The 15,853-nt window shown below is 37.5% G+C and overlaps 1 protein-coding gene across 1 annotated transcript; it reads right to left on the reverse strand.

Annotated features, from left to right (window-relative positions):
* Positions 1-463: 463 nt before the first annotated feature.
* ZGLP1 (zinc finger GATA like protein 1) lies at positions 464-11,004 on the reverse strand. The gene is made up of 7 exons (XM_087956918.1): positions 10,447-11,004; positions 7,989-8,594; positions 4,910-4,998; positions 4,203-4,296; positions 3,603-3,734; positions 2,744-2,809; positions 464-1,291 (listed from the first exon to the last, which is right to left on the reverse strand). The coding sequence occupies exons 1-6, from the start codon at positions 10,599-10,601 to the stop codon at positions 2,797-2,799; spliced, it is 1,089 nt and encodes a 362-aa protein (XP_087813044.1). The 5' UTR covers positions 10,602-11,004; the 3' UTR covers positions 464-1,291; positions 2,744-2,796.
* Positions 11,005-15,853: the final 4,849 nt, after the last annotated feature.

Genomic DNA, 15,853 nt, shown 5'->3' on the forward strand with positions numbered 1-15,853 from the left:
TTGAGTCTTATTAACAAGATTTTCCCTAATGTGGTAGAAAGTGAAATGCATTGCCCTCCAGTAAGTACCAAACAACCCATTTATATTTCATCGGAATTGCATATGAGTCTCAACTCAAAAAACTGAATTCATGTTCTAACATCTGAATCTTTAAGAGCCTAGCAATGACATTAATATAAGGTATAGTGGTATTTCCCCCTTCCCTCCCCCTTCTAAGTCTTTGCAAGAATTAATCAAACAGTGTTCTGTAATGTGTAACAATAAATAATATTTATTGCAGTTGCTTGGCAGCTATTTAATGGTGAAATAACCATTACTTTCAACAACGTTTTGAATTTTAGTAAATTACAGAATTTTAGTTATTTACAAAAAAAATCAAGGTATTTGGTTTGATTATTTCATGATACAGATCTTCTGTTTTTCATTTTAATACTACTCTATAGAAAATATAGTAATCTCAAACTTCTAATATAAATGCTATTTACAAAAACAAATATATTTCAGAAAGAAGCCTGCGCAATATCACAAAACACAATTCTTCTGGAGAGTGAATGCCTTTTGAGTCATTACCATGTTGCTGCATACTGAATAATACATGACCATTTACTATAAATATACAAATATTTTGAAGCATACACCTTATGCATTTATAGTAATTATTATTGTGAAATTAACAAATATCAGGAAAAAAGTCCCTTAATCACACAGGACTATATTTTTTTAAATCTTAGAAGATGGCCTAATTATTAAATGTTTTAAATAAGATCTTTCTCCTGCTTGTCCAAAAGTAACTTGTGAAAAAGCTGTTTTGCACTTTGTAATTCCTCTCTAGAAAGTATTAAATAGCACTGCAGTTAATATAGCTTCAACCCCATATGTTATGAGTGTGATATTGATACTAACCAAATATATCTTAAAAGAATATCTATGTGATTAGGTAGAATAATTACTTGAAAATATTTCAGCATTGTTTCCTCAGATGTGTGGATAATTGAAATTTCAGGTGAAAAACCTCTATTTCATAAACATTCCATGCTTTTTTTCTACGTTCTTCCACATTCATTTAAATTAAATGTTTAACATATAGTATATCTGCAATTTCATACCAGAGTAATATTATCTAGGAAGAATCAAAATACAAAGCCAAAATAAAAAATATATGGAAATGCAATTAGTATATCTAATAATAATCCATCTAGTTATCCATCCAAGGCTCTCAGGCAAGTAGTTCAAATTCCTCAAATAATTTTTTCTCTCCAGTTAATTGCAAATTTTTACAAAATTGCCATATCTATAAAACAGAAAGAAAGAATCCCTTAAATTTATAATATGATTATGATTAGGGAATAACCACATTTTCAATTTTATGTTTATTATTCAGAGTACAGTGAAAATAATCTATTAATACTATTTACACTTTGGGCTATTAATAATGTATTAATACCATTTAGGTTAGGGCTGTGAAAATCACCTAAGATGATTACTTCAAGAAACAATGTGGCAAGCAAAGCACTCCTCTTTTTAGTATCGAAGCAGAAACATCCTTCAAAAGATTCAGTCCAAATTCCCCTTAGGGGTATTTTCTGGTTCATTATTTGATAATTTATTTCCCAAATAGCATTCCCTTTCCTCCTTTATCCTTTATTTATGATTGGGGTGAGAGACAGTGACTGTCACAAATTCACCCAGTGAGCTTCCATGACTCAAAATCCTGAGTCTTCCCAGAATCACTTCAATGTTTTAATTATTACAGCCACTGGTTTTCATATTCTCCGTTCATGCAAGTTCACACACAAACAACATTTGCGCTGGGACCTCCAGCAAAGAAAGCAGTTGTCTATGAATGTATAATATGGTGTTCCTATAAAGCAGACATTTTACTACCGAGCTATTGTTCTATCTTTCAACTTGAAAATTTTCAGAGGAGTCTCAAGACTGAATGTGACAGAAAGGACTGTGAGGAAAGACCTTCACAATGAGCTGGGACATAGGAATATGCCTCATCAGAGTTTGGAATTCATTTTACTTTCACGCTACTGAACTGATCAGCCACATTTGGGAACTTCATATTTGTTCCTCAAAACTGGAGATTTTAGGGTTTTATTTATTTATTTATTTATTCATTCATTCATTCATTCATTCATTCATTCATTTATTTGAAAGGAAGGCTGACAGGTCTCAAACTGGAGATTCTATGGCTTTATTTATTTATTATTTGAAAGGAAGGCTGACAGGTCTATGAGTTCTGGTTGACTGAACACATACTAAACTAGATAGGGCTGACAAATTGATCTCTCTTCATTTGCAATAGGCAAACCTGGGTTCCAAATAATATATTTCCATTTGTGATTAAAATCCTCAAGGACATAAATGAATGTAAATCCTCAATTCCTAAAAGCAGGGTCTGCTATCAAGCATGGAGGGAAAGAAGAAAAACAAAGTGATATATAATCTAGATGAGACAGAGCTGTTCTGGATTCATCAAAATATAGATAAGGAAGTGCTACATATTTTAGGCACTAGCGTGGAGGCAAAATAAAAGGATAAGTAGATCAAGCAAATTTTTCTCTGGCTTCCTTCAGCTTGTAATATTACTCTAGCTAAGCAAATTTAGCTTCATTATACTGTAGCTTTCAGTGGATCTAGAAAAAGTGGCTGTTTTCTGGATGTATAATTCTCTCTTAGCACAGAAAGAAAAATGTTCAGCTGGGTTTGACATTTTGAATTCATATGTAAAAGTTACCTCCAGCTCTTAATACGTTGTATTGCTATGAAAATCAGCTTTGATCTTGTCTCTCACTTCATTTTCCTTTAAAAAAAAATTAGCAACATTGGAGTGCAGGGGATTAAAATATATTTCTTTTTATCCATCTTCATGTGATAGCAAAACTGGATTATCCCGGAGAGTTAGTATAACACAGAGATACACTATAATCTAAAACAGATTTATCTTTAGACAAATCTACTACAATTCATAATTTATCTCTAAACATGGCAGAATAACTTTTGAATATTGAACACTGCTATTTTTTAAAAGAAATGCTCATATTAGAAACTCCTCTTTCTGTTCTTAATTGTTGCGGAATGGGGGTTATTTTTTACACAAAAATACAATTCAATTACAATGTCATAAGCACGTTTTTTTTAAAAAAAATGTGTTGCCAATCTCTTTCCAATGGAAAAGATTTTTAAAAGGAAATTAATAATTTAATTTTCCAATTGCTAAAATTGTGAATTAATTTGTTGGGACTCTGAAAATTAGAAGCAGGTCTTTTTTATGTAGATATTTATTTTAGCTGAATAGTGATCACACGATTCTCAGTTTACTTCATTAACTAGTCTAGAGATGACTGTTATTGCTTTTAATGAAAAACTGATAACCTTGGCATTAGAACTCACCTACAGGCACAGCTTACTTATCAAGTGGCCTTGTATTAATCCAGGTGAACTAGTCTGTTTTTCAGAATCTAAACCAAATGTTGTAAAACAGCCCACATTTCTTACGGGTGGCTTCATAAATCAACAAGTGAGCAGCAGTGGTTCAGGACAATCACAACCTACTCTGAACAACCAAAGCTTGCTTTCTCCACAGCCCTTTTTACCTTTTTCCATGTTTCTGCTGGGCAGCTACCACACCCAGCTTCCCTCCACAGTTGGAACAATGTGGGTAAGGTTTCCCACCATGCTTTGGAATACTCCAGCAGTGAAAACATCTTATTCTGTACTTTTTGTACCTGGGGAGGGGGAGAGGAAGAATAAATTTAATAATAAAGTTTAAACTTTATTAATAAGATTAATGTTTAATAAAATGGCATTGGTCATTCCTGTCTCTGAACTGGATTTTATAAATTGTACCAAGCATCTTACCATGTTGCTGTATCTCCCATTTGCATGAAATAAAATGGAGATATTTTGTCTTGGGGTGTGTGTGTGTGTGTGTGCATGAAATATTTGTGGGATATAAGGAAAATATTTCCTATGAAGAATAGGGCCAATAGCTTTGAGGGGTCATTGGAACTGTTTTCCAACATATTTCCAGAGCATAATCTTGGTCATAGTTCAAATCACCTTTTTCCTTTCTATGTTTTGTTGACCTTTAATAGATAAATCAAAAGCAGTTATGTGCTTGGCCTGTTCTGTAGTAAATCCTAGACCTTATCAAATGCAGTTGTTGAACTAGAATAGCATAGGATGCTAAATACCTAATGCCACAAGCATTACAGAGAGGGGTTCCATCTTCAGCATCTCTCCACAATGGTGTCTTCCTAGTCTTGCAGGAAGCACAACGCTTATTTCCTTGAAAGCAAAGAGCAGTTAAGTCAAGTAATATGTCCTCGTAATTTAAATTTGCTGAAAGCAAGTCTTACAAATTTCTTCTAACTTGGACTAACTTTCAGTACTAGATCAATGGTGTTTGGTTTTGTTTGCTTTTTTTTTTTTTGCCTGTTTGTTTGTTTTGGGGAGTATTTTTTGATGTTTTGAATTTTGGGGGAAATCCTGGTGACCTGAAATATGTCATATGTGCTCATCACTGAGGTTTTTATAAAAAAAATTCAGAATGAATGTCAATAGAACGTATATAATTTATAAAATTAAAATTGTCTTCCCACTTTATTTCAATAAGCCTGCAAATATTTTGGTGAAATGGTCTATTTTTTTCATCACAAGATGTTGAAATAAGGTCAATAACATCATAACTGTTAATCAAATCACTTAGTGAATATGTTGCTACGATAATTCTTAAACAGAGAATTTAGTTCTCAAAATTTAAACTACTGTAAGGTTTATACTGGATTATTAGACCCAATCTTTCCTTGAAAAATAAAATAAATCATATGCTTTTATCTTGGACACTTTAAACATAATTCATTAGTATTATAATTATTTACTGGCAAAAGAATTAACATACTGTGAGTAGAGACGAATCCTTCCTCTTCCGAACTGCCAGCTTTGCACTCTTCTCCTAATGGGACTCCACGTTTTTTCCTAAGTTTTCCACTGAGCACAGATTAGATATTTAGCATTTCAGGTATGCTTTGAAACAAAACAATTTCCTAAGTCGCACGTTTTAGCTTTAAACCCTGATCCCCATTGAAAATTAAATACAGGTAGTCCTTGACTTACGGCACTTTGTTTAGCAACCAAAGTTGTGATGTCATTGAAAAAAGTTACTTATTACTGTTGCAGCATTCCCACGGTCATGTGATCAAAAATGCCGGTGCTTGGCAACTGGCATGTATTTACAATACTTGCAGCATCCCCAGGGTCCCATGATTGCCATCTGCAACCTTCCCAGTTGGCTTCTAACAAGTAAATGGGTGAAACTGGATTTATTTAACAACCATGGTGATTCACTTAAAGACTGCAGCAACAAAAGGTCATAAAATCGGGCACAACTTACTTAATGACCACCTTCCTTAGCAACTGACGTTCTGGTCTTCATTGTAGTCATAAGTTGAGGACTACCTGTACAATCTTTACTGCTTCTCTCACATTACTTTACAGCATCTCTGATATATATGCCATGAGTCTCATTTTGGAGATTGACAAGAAAGGGGAAGGCATAAATTAGATACCCAAGAAAATTCTGTGGGAGTTCTTATTTTCTCTGAGGGCAGCAGGAATAATTTTAGAGGTACCCCTGATAACAAATACACAATTATACACTCTAATGGCAAAGGCCAAAGGATGGAACTGGAAAAAAAAAACAGTAGTAGCAATAGCACTTAAATTTCTGTACTGCTTCACAGTGCTTTTACAGCCCTCTCTAAGTGGTTTACAGAGTCAGCATATTGTCCCCAACCATCTGGCCCTCATTTTACTGGCCTCAGAAGGATAGAAGGCTGAGTCAACCTTGAACCTGGTGAGATTCGAACTGCCAAATTGCAGGCAGCCAGCAAAAGTAGTCTGCAGTACTGCACTCTGACCACTGCACCACCGTGGCTCTTGTGGAAGGCATAAATTAGGGTAGATACCCAAGAATATTCTGGACCAAGCAAGTTATTGTTTTCTCTGAGGGCAGCAGGAATCATTTTAGGGGCATTTCTGATAACAAATACACAGTTATACACTAATGGCATAGGCCAAAGGATAGAACTGAAAAAAAACATATTCACAAACTTTATAGGACAGTTTTACTAAAATATTTTTTACCAAATGTGAATGAAGAATGCAGCTTGTGAGTAATGCCTGAAAATATTAAGTTCAAGACAGCATAACTAATTAATTTTCAACAAAAGTTATAAGAAACTACCCAAAACACGTACAAGTTGTATGTACATACAAAAAAGATCTTACATCTGTTAGAATATGTTTTCTATATTTACAGATCTATCCTATATCCTATATAACTATCCTCTATGCAAAAAAATTCTGTGGTTTAGAAGAACTGTTCCTGGATCAGTAAGAATCAAATTGAGCAGCTCAGCAATTTATCAGATTTCTATTTTGCCTACTACATATGTATGCCTCTGGGTGGTTTACAAATAAAAACACAGAAATATAAACTTAGTTAATAGTCATGCTGCTCATAAACAAAATATGGAAATCTCTAACAAATAGTTCATAGGTACTGCAGTTTACGAAAACAATTCTGCAGCCATACCTAAAGAAAGTCAGGGCTATAACAGGGTGGATAAAGAATAGATGACCAAGTAAAAAATACAATTCCTCATATCTTACATTCCTTAGGATTATTCTACTTCATCCAAATCACAGCATGTTACAAAACTGTGTTGCCCTTTTTACCATTTTAGTTTTCACATGTTTGACATGGCAAAGAAAAGAAAAATGATCAAGACAAGGGGAGAAAAGATTACATTAGGAATAAAGAGGGTATGAGGATTTCTCCTCAACAGAATTTACTCCCAAAATAAAATGTTCAAATGTATTTCCATATATATATTAGGAACTACAATTCCAACCAGATCAATGGCCAAGATTTATGAGTGTTCTAATCTATAATTTCTAAAAGGCTTGAGGTCCTTTATCACTTGAGATAAGAGTGATACTCAAGCCTTTGAGTGGCTGGGAAGTGATTAACTTGAATTTACAGCAGCAGTTTTGGGGTGGTTTTTCCATAGCAATACAGTACCTATTAAATTTATTTGCCACCCATCTCCTTATTAAGGCAAGTCTGATTATAAATCTCTCAAAGTGCTGTTTCGTATCTACCAACCAGTGCTTATCTAGTTGGAACTCCAGAAATAAATTTTAGATTTTCATTTTCTGAACAACTGACTCAACAAAAATAGAAAGGAACAGAAGGCAGACTGGCCAAGAGTTATAACTCTGTTGCAAAATTATCAACATGGTGCCTCACTATGTTAGGAACTGACATTGTCTCCTGTCATCTAGAAAGCAAGACTCTATGGCTCATTCTACTGTGGGCACCATAGTGGGAACATTTTATTTCGGAAAACATGTTATGGACTCTCATAAAATGACTGTGTGGGGGTTGGTAGAGACAAGAACAAATTATATCCATTAAATGCCTTCCCTGGAAACACTGCCCCTTCTGAACTGTTTTCCAGAATACTTCCATGCAATCTCTCCAGAATTCCCCCGTTCTTGCACAATTTTTGATACCGCTGCAGCTTATCTTGGTCCTTTTGTTAGGCAAGAGGTTGCAGCCAATTATCATTTTTATTTTCCAGAACAACATATGACATCCATACGTCATTTTTTAAAGTAAAAAATGATGCCAGTATTCCATTTATACTTATATTTATAGGTCTACTCTTTGTAAGCAAAATGTGGCTTTTAGGAATTGGGGCACTACCCAAGAAAGGAAGTTTAAATCTTTGTGAAGTCTTTGACATTTTTTTTCCAATAGGAACTGTTATTTATGGGACACAATATGCATATTACATGGTAGACAAGTTAATTAAAAGGAAAAAATAATAGTATGAACAGTACAAAGTATTCCTGTTTGCATATCTGGGAATTAGGAGCTACAGGTTCACTGACATGTCCTACAGCAACTATACCTGCTGAATTGGGGGTTAATGATAAGGCGACAGCCCTCTGAACAGCTTTGACACAGACACAATTTCATGTGAAGCGTCACTCCTTGGAATTTTGGGTCCAGAGCATCATAGCTCCTTCTGGGTTTAGGTTGCTTGCGGAAGAGTCTCCTCCTGCCTCTCTGTGACTCAGAGACTTGGGTCAGTCTGGGCTCTTCCACACAAGCTCTCCACACCTGGTGACTCCTATGGCCTTTCGAGTATGTAATGGGAGACCTCTCATGAGCAACCTTCCCAGCTTCTGGGGGCTTGACCTGATCTGGAGGTTCTGAGCCAAGGCTGGAGCAATGGAGGCTGATGAGATTCAGAGCATCAGTGGGAGCAAAAGGCACTAGGGGAGAGGAGAAACAATTGCACTGGGGTCCACGGGCATCGTGGAAACAGTTGCATTGAGGTGCACGGATGCTGTGGATCGAATGCATAGCCCGGCCCAGCTGCCACAGAGGCTTCCCTGGGTTATTGCTGATTGGCTCTGCTTGGGACAGCAGCTGTGTACTCTCCTGCAGGAAGCTGAGGGCTTTGCTATCTGGCATCTGAAGGCAACAAGCCATGTTGCTGAAAGGCTCAAACCTGCAAGTAAGAAGAGTAAGTTTTTAAAAAAAGCATTGAGTGAACCAAGATGCAGATTGTCGTGTGTATTTATAAAAGGGTGGGGCACTTACTCCAAACTCTTCTTCCACATGAATCAATTAAGGACTGCCCCACATTAATACCAGCACTTTCACATCTATTTTATAATTTATAGACAGTTCTTCAAACATTTTATTAAAGTTCCCTTGAAAAAGTTATCTTAGGATAGTTTTTTAAAGGATTCTGTCCCAAATATTCTGTAATAAGTTTCTATCACCACTGTGTGCTGGTATAAATTTTATATGAGAAGGCTCTCCTAATATCCATTCAAATTTATTTTAAAATAATGTATCTACTTTCTTAAAGTTTTCTTCTTTAAAAAAATTCCTAAATACATGTGAAAAAAATATGTTATTTGAAAAATTATCTGTAATTACCATGAGCATTATCTATTTAATTATTCTTTAGCCAGCATACGTAACCAAAGACCCTGTAAATCTATTGCAGGACTTAAACAATGCATTCAAACAATTGATCAACAGTTTAATGTCAATGAATTGAGTAGAAATATAGGTTCTCTAAAATTTTATGATCTATATGACTTATTTTCAAACATACTGCTCAAATGGATTTCAAAAGAAAAGACATTTAGTAATAATTAAATCTCAAGCATCTATAAAGCATGTCAGTGATCATGGCTTGTTAATAAGTTTGTTTGGCAATAAATTTCACAGACTGATTATAGTCCAAATGTTTGTGCCCTAAATCTTCAGAATACCACAGAATTGTTGTCTGCACAATGAATTATTACAGAGATGATCCCGCTGGAAACAGCCCAAATAAACGAAGCTTTTTCCAAGTATCCTTCCATAATATACTTTGTATATTCTCCCACACCTGATGATCCCATGAGCATTTTAAACCTAATTAGTCGGTAGGTGGCGCACCTCCTGGCTCTTTTTTGCCCTGCGAAACCCATCACTAGTAGCCTTGAAAATCGACGTACGGGGTCTGGAATCGCCCTGCCTCAAGTATCCCATCCTTTGAACAAGATTTCCTATTTTCCCTCGATTCTCCAATCTTAAAACAGGACTTCTTCAGGACCACTGTCCTGAAGCACGTCTGCCATCTCGAGAGAGGCACCAATCCTTGTCACGATTCCTTTTCCCCCGCCACACGAAACTGAGGAAAGTCCCCACTTTCTCCAACAGTCTCGTCCAGCAATTCCTCCTCCTGCTGTGGGGAGGCTGCCCTTTCCCATATCCAGGCCAGTTACTCCGAGGCGGCTGAACAGGAGGCACCCTCCTCCTGGGCTTGGCCTCCCCTCCCCCTCAAAGGAAACCCACCTAAAGTTTCCCGCCCCTTCAGCTGCCCACATCTGCGAGGCCCCCCGCGCGGGGTTCCCGCTTGCAAGTACTTGACCAATAGTAATCAACCCTGCTCGGGCTCGCGCCGCTTGCGGGGCTCGCCACCCAAAGGCTAACGTGGCTGGGGCATGTGCGGGGAAGACGCAGTCCGCTTCTACACAGCACTGCGACCGTTTCGCTCTGCACACCGAGCCTAGACCACCGTCTTACTCGGCAATAAATCCCAACAATATTACGCATAGAAGTGAAGCAAATAGCCGACAGCCTTTGCGCCTTAAGCAAGTCTCACTGCGTGTTGGTGAGGGTTACTCCTAAATGTATATTCCATGGGATTCCGTCCTGGTTTGATTCTGAGGTCCAAAAAGTTCGTTCGGATCCCACAATTGAGTGAGAGCAATCAGCCAGGAGGAGTTTTTCCGGATCTTCTTCGGATGCGAACTGATCCGGAGCCCCTTCTTCTCAGGATGTCAGTCAGAACGACTCACCTGAATTCTCTAACCGCGGTTGTTTCTGACCCGAAGTCCCCTGAAATTGAGACCGGATTGTAACTAGACTCTGACTCCAGGCAAGGAGGGCAGAGCAGTTCCTGCAGGACAGAAAAGTCCGGGGGTTGCCCTTCCAAGAAAAGCTCCCCCTCCATGATCAACAGTCCGGAGGAAGAACCTGACGCCGAACCACCTCTTTCAAAGGCTCAGGAGTCAACCTTTCAACGAAGGTCCTAAATTGGCCACAGCTGGGAGCACAGGGACGGCACCTATATAAAGGGGGAAATCGACTAGTTTTAGGAGATATGGGTCAGAAGAGGAAAAGGTCGAGATTGGAGCGTAACTCAAACGTTCACCGGGTCAAGTCTGTTCCCCCAAATGTAGACTGGACCCAAAATAGGATTTGTTATGGTAACTAAGTGAGAACATCTTTAGTAGAGTAACATTGGGTGCCTTTACTAGAGTCTGCCATGACTGTTTGTTTTTTTTAACAGAGGAGGAAGTTTAATTTGGGAAGCTAGTTACGGTAAGAGGTTTCATCTGGAGTTAAATGGAACTTCCCTGTTCAGAGATTGTGTATCTTTGAAAAATAGGAGAGACATCCCTGCTTGCTTTGCTTGTATGGTTCAACAAAATGGGTTGGAACCAGTGACTTGAACCCAACTGTTTCTGTGTGGCATTGTACATTCAGCCACCTAAAAATTATGAACAAGATCTCTTTGCTTGAAATACATCTCATTAAAAATTATTCCTGTAAACTGACCATCACCATAAGTGAATTGGATAGCTATATAAATTTCCTACATAAATGGCTACATTAAGCTTACTGGAGAAGCAGCTGTGTATTTTGTGTGGTTTTTTTTTTAATGTGAAATTTTAGCAGTATATAGCAGGACTACAAAAAAAAAAAGTTTGGACAATCCCCAAAGCTCATTTCAGGTGGGATTATTTGAGAGCAAAACTTTAGTTAGTCTAATTATAATTAACTGATAATTAACTAAAGTAACATCCTTTCTGAGTCTAAGGATTGTGTGTCAATTTTGAAAATTCCCAGAGATTGGGGGTATAAATTTAGTGGTTAATGCACCAGGCTAGAGACCAGGGGATTCAAGTCCTACGGTTAGTCATGACAGCCAGCTGGGTCACACACATTCAGCCCAATCCACCTCACAGGGTTATTGTGGAAAAATAGGAAGGTGCACTGGATATATCCACTGCTTTGAATTATTTGTAAAAATAAAGGTGGGGTACAAAATTTTAAAAATAAATACCCTGCCCAAAATTATTTTTAAAGGGGTGGGTAGGAAAGAAAAGGTATATTTGGTCTCAGATCTTACTTGGCAGTGAATCTCTTTGAATTACTGGATTCTCTTACAAGTGCCAATGGAGATGGATGATGCAATTGACTTCCCTTGAATCCAAGTTTCTTTTGAAAAATACTTTTAGCATTGGTTCTCTCAATCTTGATCAAAATATGACTTAGATAAATTATAGCTGAACTATTAAATCTACTTAACATCAAGCGCTTTCCTTATTCATTATATTTAATGCCAATTAACTAGGCATTATGTATATAATGTTTGATTACTTTTTGGATTTATAGATTCAGCTTCATTTCTGATTAATCCACTGTATTGTTCAGCATCTGAAATAGCTGGAATTGTGTCCTTTTTAGTAAGAAAGTAAACTCACACGTATAGGTACATCTGTCAGTTTCTCTGTCAAAAATTGAAAAGTTTCTCAAATGTAGAGCTGATCTTGCTCTTTTGGTATAGGGTCAGCAACCTGTTTCAGGTGGCATAAGGAAGAGAAGTGGGAGTGATGGCAAGAACTGGTATCTGCATTCTTAAGCACAGTTCTGAAAGAGATAATAGTTGAAGTTATAAGAAATAACCACACAGATGTATTTGTAAATTACATAGGTGTGAATACATTCCACTCCTCTTCTTGAGTTTTTGTGGATACACCACACTTTACAGGCAAACTTAAGATTGTGAAGCCTTTTGAATTTTCAATATTTCTATATACTGTCGGGCTCCGAGTTCACCCAGAGCACATCAGCTCCGAATATGCCTCACAGCAAGTCAAGCTGGCCATTACACCTTATCTCTGCTGCTGCCAGATCTGTATTTCTGCTTGTGTGCTAGCCGATGGTTTTGGAATGACTCAATAGAGCAGAGGGTGGATTCTGCAATAACTGCAGGGTTGCAGGATGGATTCTGCAACAACTGTGGTGCTGCTGGAACTGGCTCTTTATTGATGTGGTGCATATTGTTAAAGTGGGTTGGGGCACATATAGGTGGTAATTAGGACTTAGGTTAAAACATAGTGAAGGTGGCACCAGGTAGGGATCAGTTAGTGAGGGTCAGAATAGGGTAGGGATATAGACATGTTATAGGGTTAATAGCATTTAGGGATAATGGGTTAGGCATGACCAGAATTAGAACTGCGTATAGGCCTGGGTGTGGTGGGGTGTGTCTCATGATAATGGTGACAAAAGGAAAGGGAGCAAACACAAACCCAACTCTAACCTTGCCTGGCTTTTAGCCATTCTTGCTTGATAGAGTATTTGTTGTTTGATGCTATATTGAATAAACCATCATTGTCCTAAAGAGTAATTGGAGTTTGGATTCATTTAAAGACAAATCTTCAATACTCAAGGACTGGCTGAGAGATATAGTAAATATGACCCAAGACATTATCTGTTCTTTATCAAGTTGTAAAATTAGATACAGGTAGTCCATAATTTACAACCATTTATTTAAGTGACTTTGAAATTACAGCTCCACTAAAATGACTTATGACTGGTCCTTGCACTAACAACTCTCACAGCATCCCCATAGTCACATGATCAAAATCCAGGCACTTGGCAACTGGCATATATTTAATCAATCAATCAAAATAGAGCTGGAAGAGATCTTCGAAGTCTTCTAGTCCAACACCCCCTTTCCAAACAGGAGACCCTGTACCAGGGTTGTCAAACTCCTGGCCTGAGAGTTGGATGTGTCACGCACTAGCCATACCCACACCCAGTTTAGCAAAGGGAAAAAAAAATCCCAATATGTCCTGTGATGACATGAGCTTGACACCCCTTCCCTATACCATTTCAGACGAGTGATTGTTCAGTCTTAAAAGCCTCTAGTAATGAAGCACCCACAACTTCTGATAGCAAACCAATCTATGATGGCTGCAGTGCCTCAAGGTCATGTGATCACCCTTTGTGATCTTTCCAGCTGGCTGACAATTAATCAAGGTGAGACGGAAAGCTGGGTTTGCTTAAGTCATGTGATTTGCTTAAAAATTGTGGCAGATGTCATAAAATTAGATGTAATTAACTATCTTGCTTTTCAACTCAAATTCTGATAGCAATTGTAGCTGCAAATTGAAAAACACTTGTAAAGAGAATCCAGTTAAATGAACCAAAAACACTATACTTGTTCTTTGATTTATTGAGGAAAATAATTAAAAGCTACGTATTTGTGTGTGCATTATCAATTCATTTGAAATGGAAATTAGAGCCAGGTGTCTCAATTAAAGGGATAATTGGGTGTGACTGTGAGAAGTCCTGCCTTATTTAAAGAAGAGAATTGTGGGTCTTCACTAGCAAAGTTACTACACAGATTTGTGGAAGTATGTTATGGCTCAAATAAAAATTTCTGAAGATATCTGAAAAGAGATCTCACCACAAAGAGATGCTGTCCATTTTGGAAAAGGTTACAAAACAATTTCCAAACATCTACTGCTTCACTGTCAGGCAGATTGGTTACAGATGGAGGCAATTCAGTGCTGCTGTTAACCTCCCTGGGAGCGGTTAACCAATCAAGATCACACCAAAAGCAAGATGTGTAATATTCTGGGAGGTCTCCAAGAATTCAGGAACTCAAAGAATCCTAGGAACTAAAGGCCGCTCTTGCATTGGCAAATATCACTTATTCATGAAAACATCATTAGGAGAACTCTGAACAATGGTGTATACAGCAGAGTTGCAAGGAAAAGGTTTGCTGCCTATTCACAGTTTGGGAAAGGCCATGCACATAAGTCAGAAATCTATTGAGGTATGCTCTCTAGATAGATGAGACCAAAATATAAATTAAAATCATTTTTGGCAAAGGATAAACATTGTGTTCCAGCCTAAGAACTTTGTCCCACTTGTGAAACCAATACCATGATTTGGGTTTGCTTTGCTTCCTCTGGACCAAGACATCACTGGTGTATTCTGACTTATATCAGTAAATTCTATAGAAACCTGCCAGGGTACCTGTCTATGGACTGAAGCTCAAGAGAAAGTGAGTCGTGCAACAAGACAACCACCCCAAAGTACAGTAATACTTTTGCCACGTACAAATGTGTAGTTTAGATAATTTTCCTGAATCAATGGCTAAGTATAATGATTTGATTCATTTGTTTAATTATGTTCTTTTTATGTATTTTTAGGACTTCTGTAAAGTGATCACATTTTAGGTCACACTTATGCAGAAATATTGAAAATTCAAAAGGGGTCACAAGCTTTCAAGCTTCACTTCATATTGTATACATACTTGCCTTTGTTTAGATCAGGGGTGTCCAACCTTGGCAACTTTAAGACTTGTGGACTTCAACTTCCAGAATTCCTCAGCCAGCAAAGCTGGCTGAGGAATTCTGGGAGTTGAAGTCCACAAGTCTTAAAGTTGCCAAGGTTGGACACCCCTGGTTTAGATCATTATGAACTTTTAGCTGCATTTCAAACAGAAATCTAAATACAGGGAGTCCTTGACTTACAATAGTCACTCAGTGACCGTTCTGAAAAAAAGCAACGTATAACTTCTTCACACTGATGACCATTGCAGCACCCTATGGTCATATGATTTACATTTGGATGCTCGACAACTGACTCAGATTTATAACAGTTGAGGTGTCCCAGAGTCACGTGATCCCCTTTTGCGACCTTCTGATGAGCAAAGGGAAGGGGGAAATCAGATTCACTTAATAACTGTGTTACTCATTTAAGAACTGCAGGGATTCATTTAACAAATGTGGCAAGAAAAGTCGTAAAATGGGGCAAAACTCACTTAACAATTTTTTCACTTAGCAACATAAATTTTAGGCTCAATTGTGGTTGTAAATTGAGGCCTACCTGTATGATGATCTAGGAAGGTTCATTTATGGCGCATAGAATTTTTAAAAAAATGGTTTTGCTGAAAAAGTAACACTGTATCAGAAAGAGCTGTACAGGTAGTCCTCCACTTACAACCACTAGAGCCCAAAATTTTTGTTCCCGTGAGGGATTTTATAAATGAATCTTGCCCCATTTTATGACCTTTTGTGTCATAGTTGTTAAGTCAATCACTGCAATAGTTAAGTCAGTAACTCAGTTGTTAGATGAATCTGGCTTCCCCATTGACTTTGCTTGTCAGATGGTCACAAACGG

Source organism: Notechis scutatus, chromosome 2, assembly GCF_049901735.1.
Source record: "Notechis scutatus isolate UNSWTSFEM ecotype Mainland chromosome 2, rNotScu1.2, whole genome shotgun sequence".
NCBI classification, from domain to species: domain Eukaryota; kingdom Metazoa; phylum Chordata; class Lepidosauria; order Squamata; family Elapidae; genus Notechis; species Notechis scutatus.

Coding starts and splice junctions, on each gene's coding strand:
- ZGLP1 (XM_087956918.1), bottom strand. CDS start 10,601: ATGGAGGGGGAGCTTTTCTTGGAAGGGCAACCCCCGGACTTTTCTGTC. Junction 8,595..10,446: donor ACCGCGGTTAGAGAATTCAG/GTGAGTCGTTCT, acceptor TCTTACTTGCAG/GTTTGAGCCTTTCAGCAACA. Junction 3,735..4,202: donor TGTAATGCTTGTGGCATTAG/GTATTTAGCATC, acceptor CCCCCTCCCCAG/GTACAAAAAGTACAGAATAA.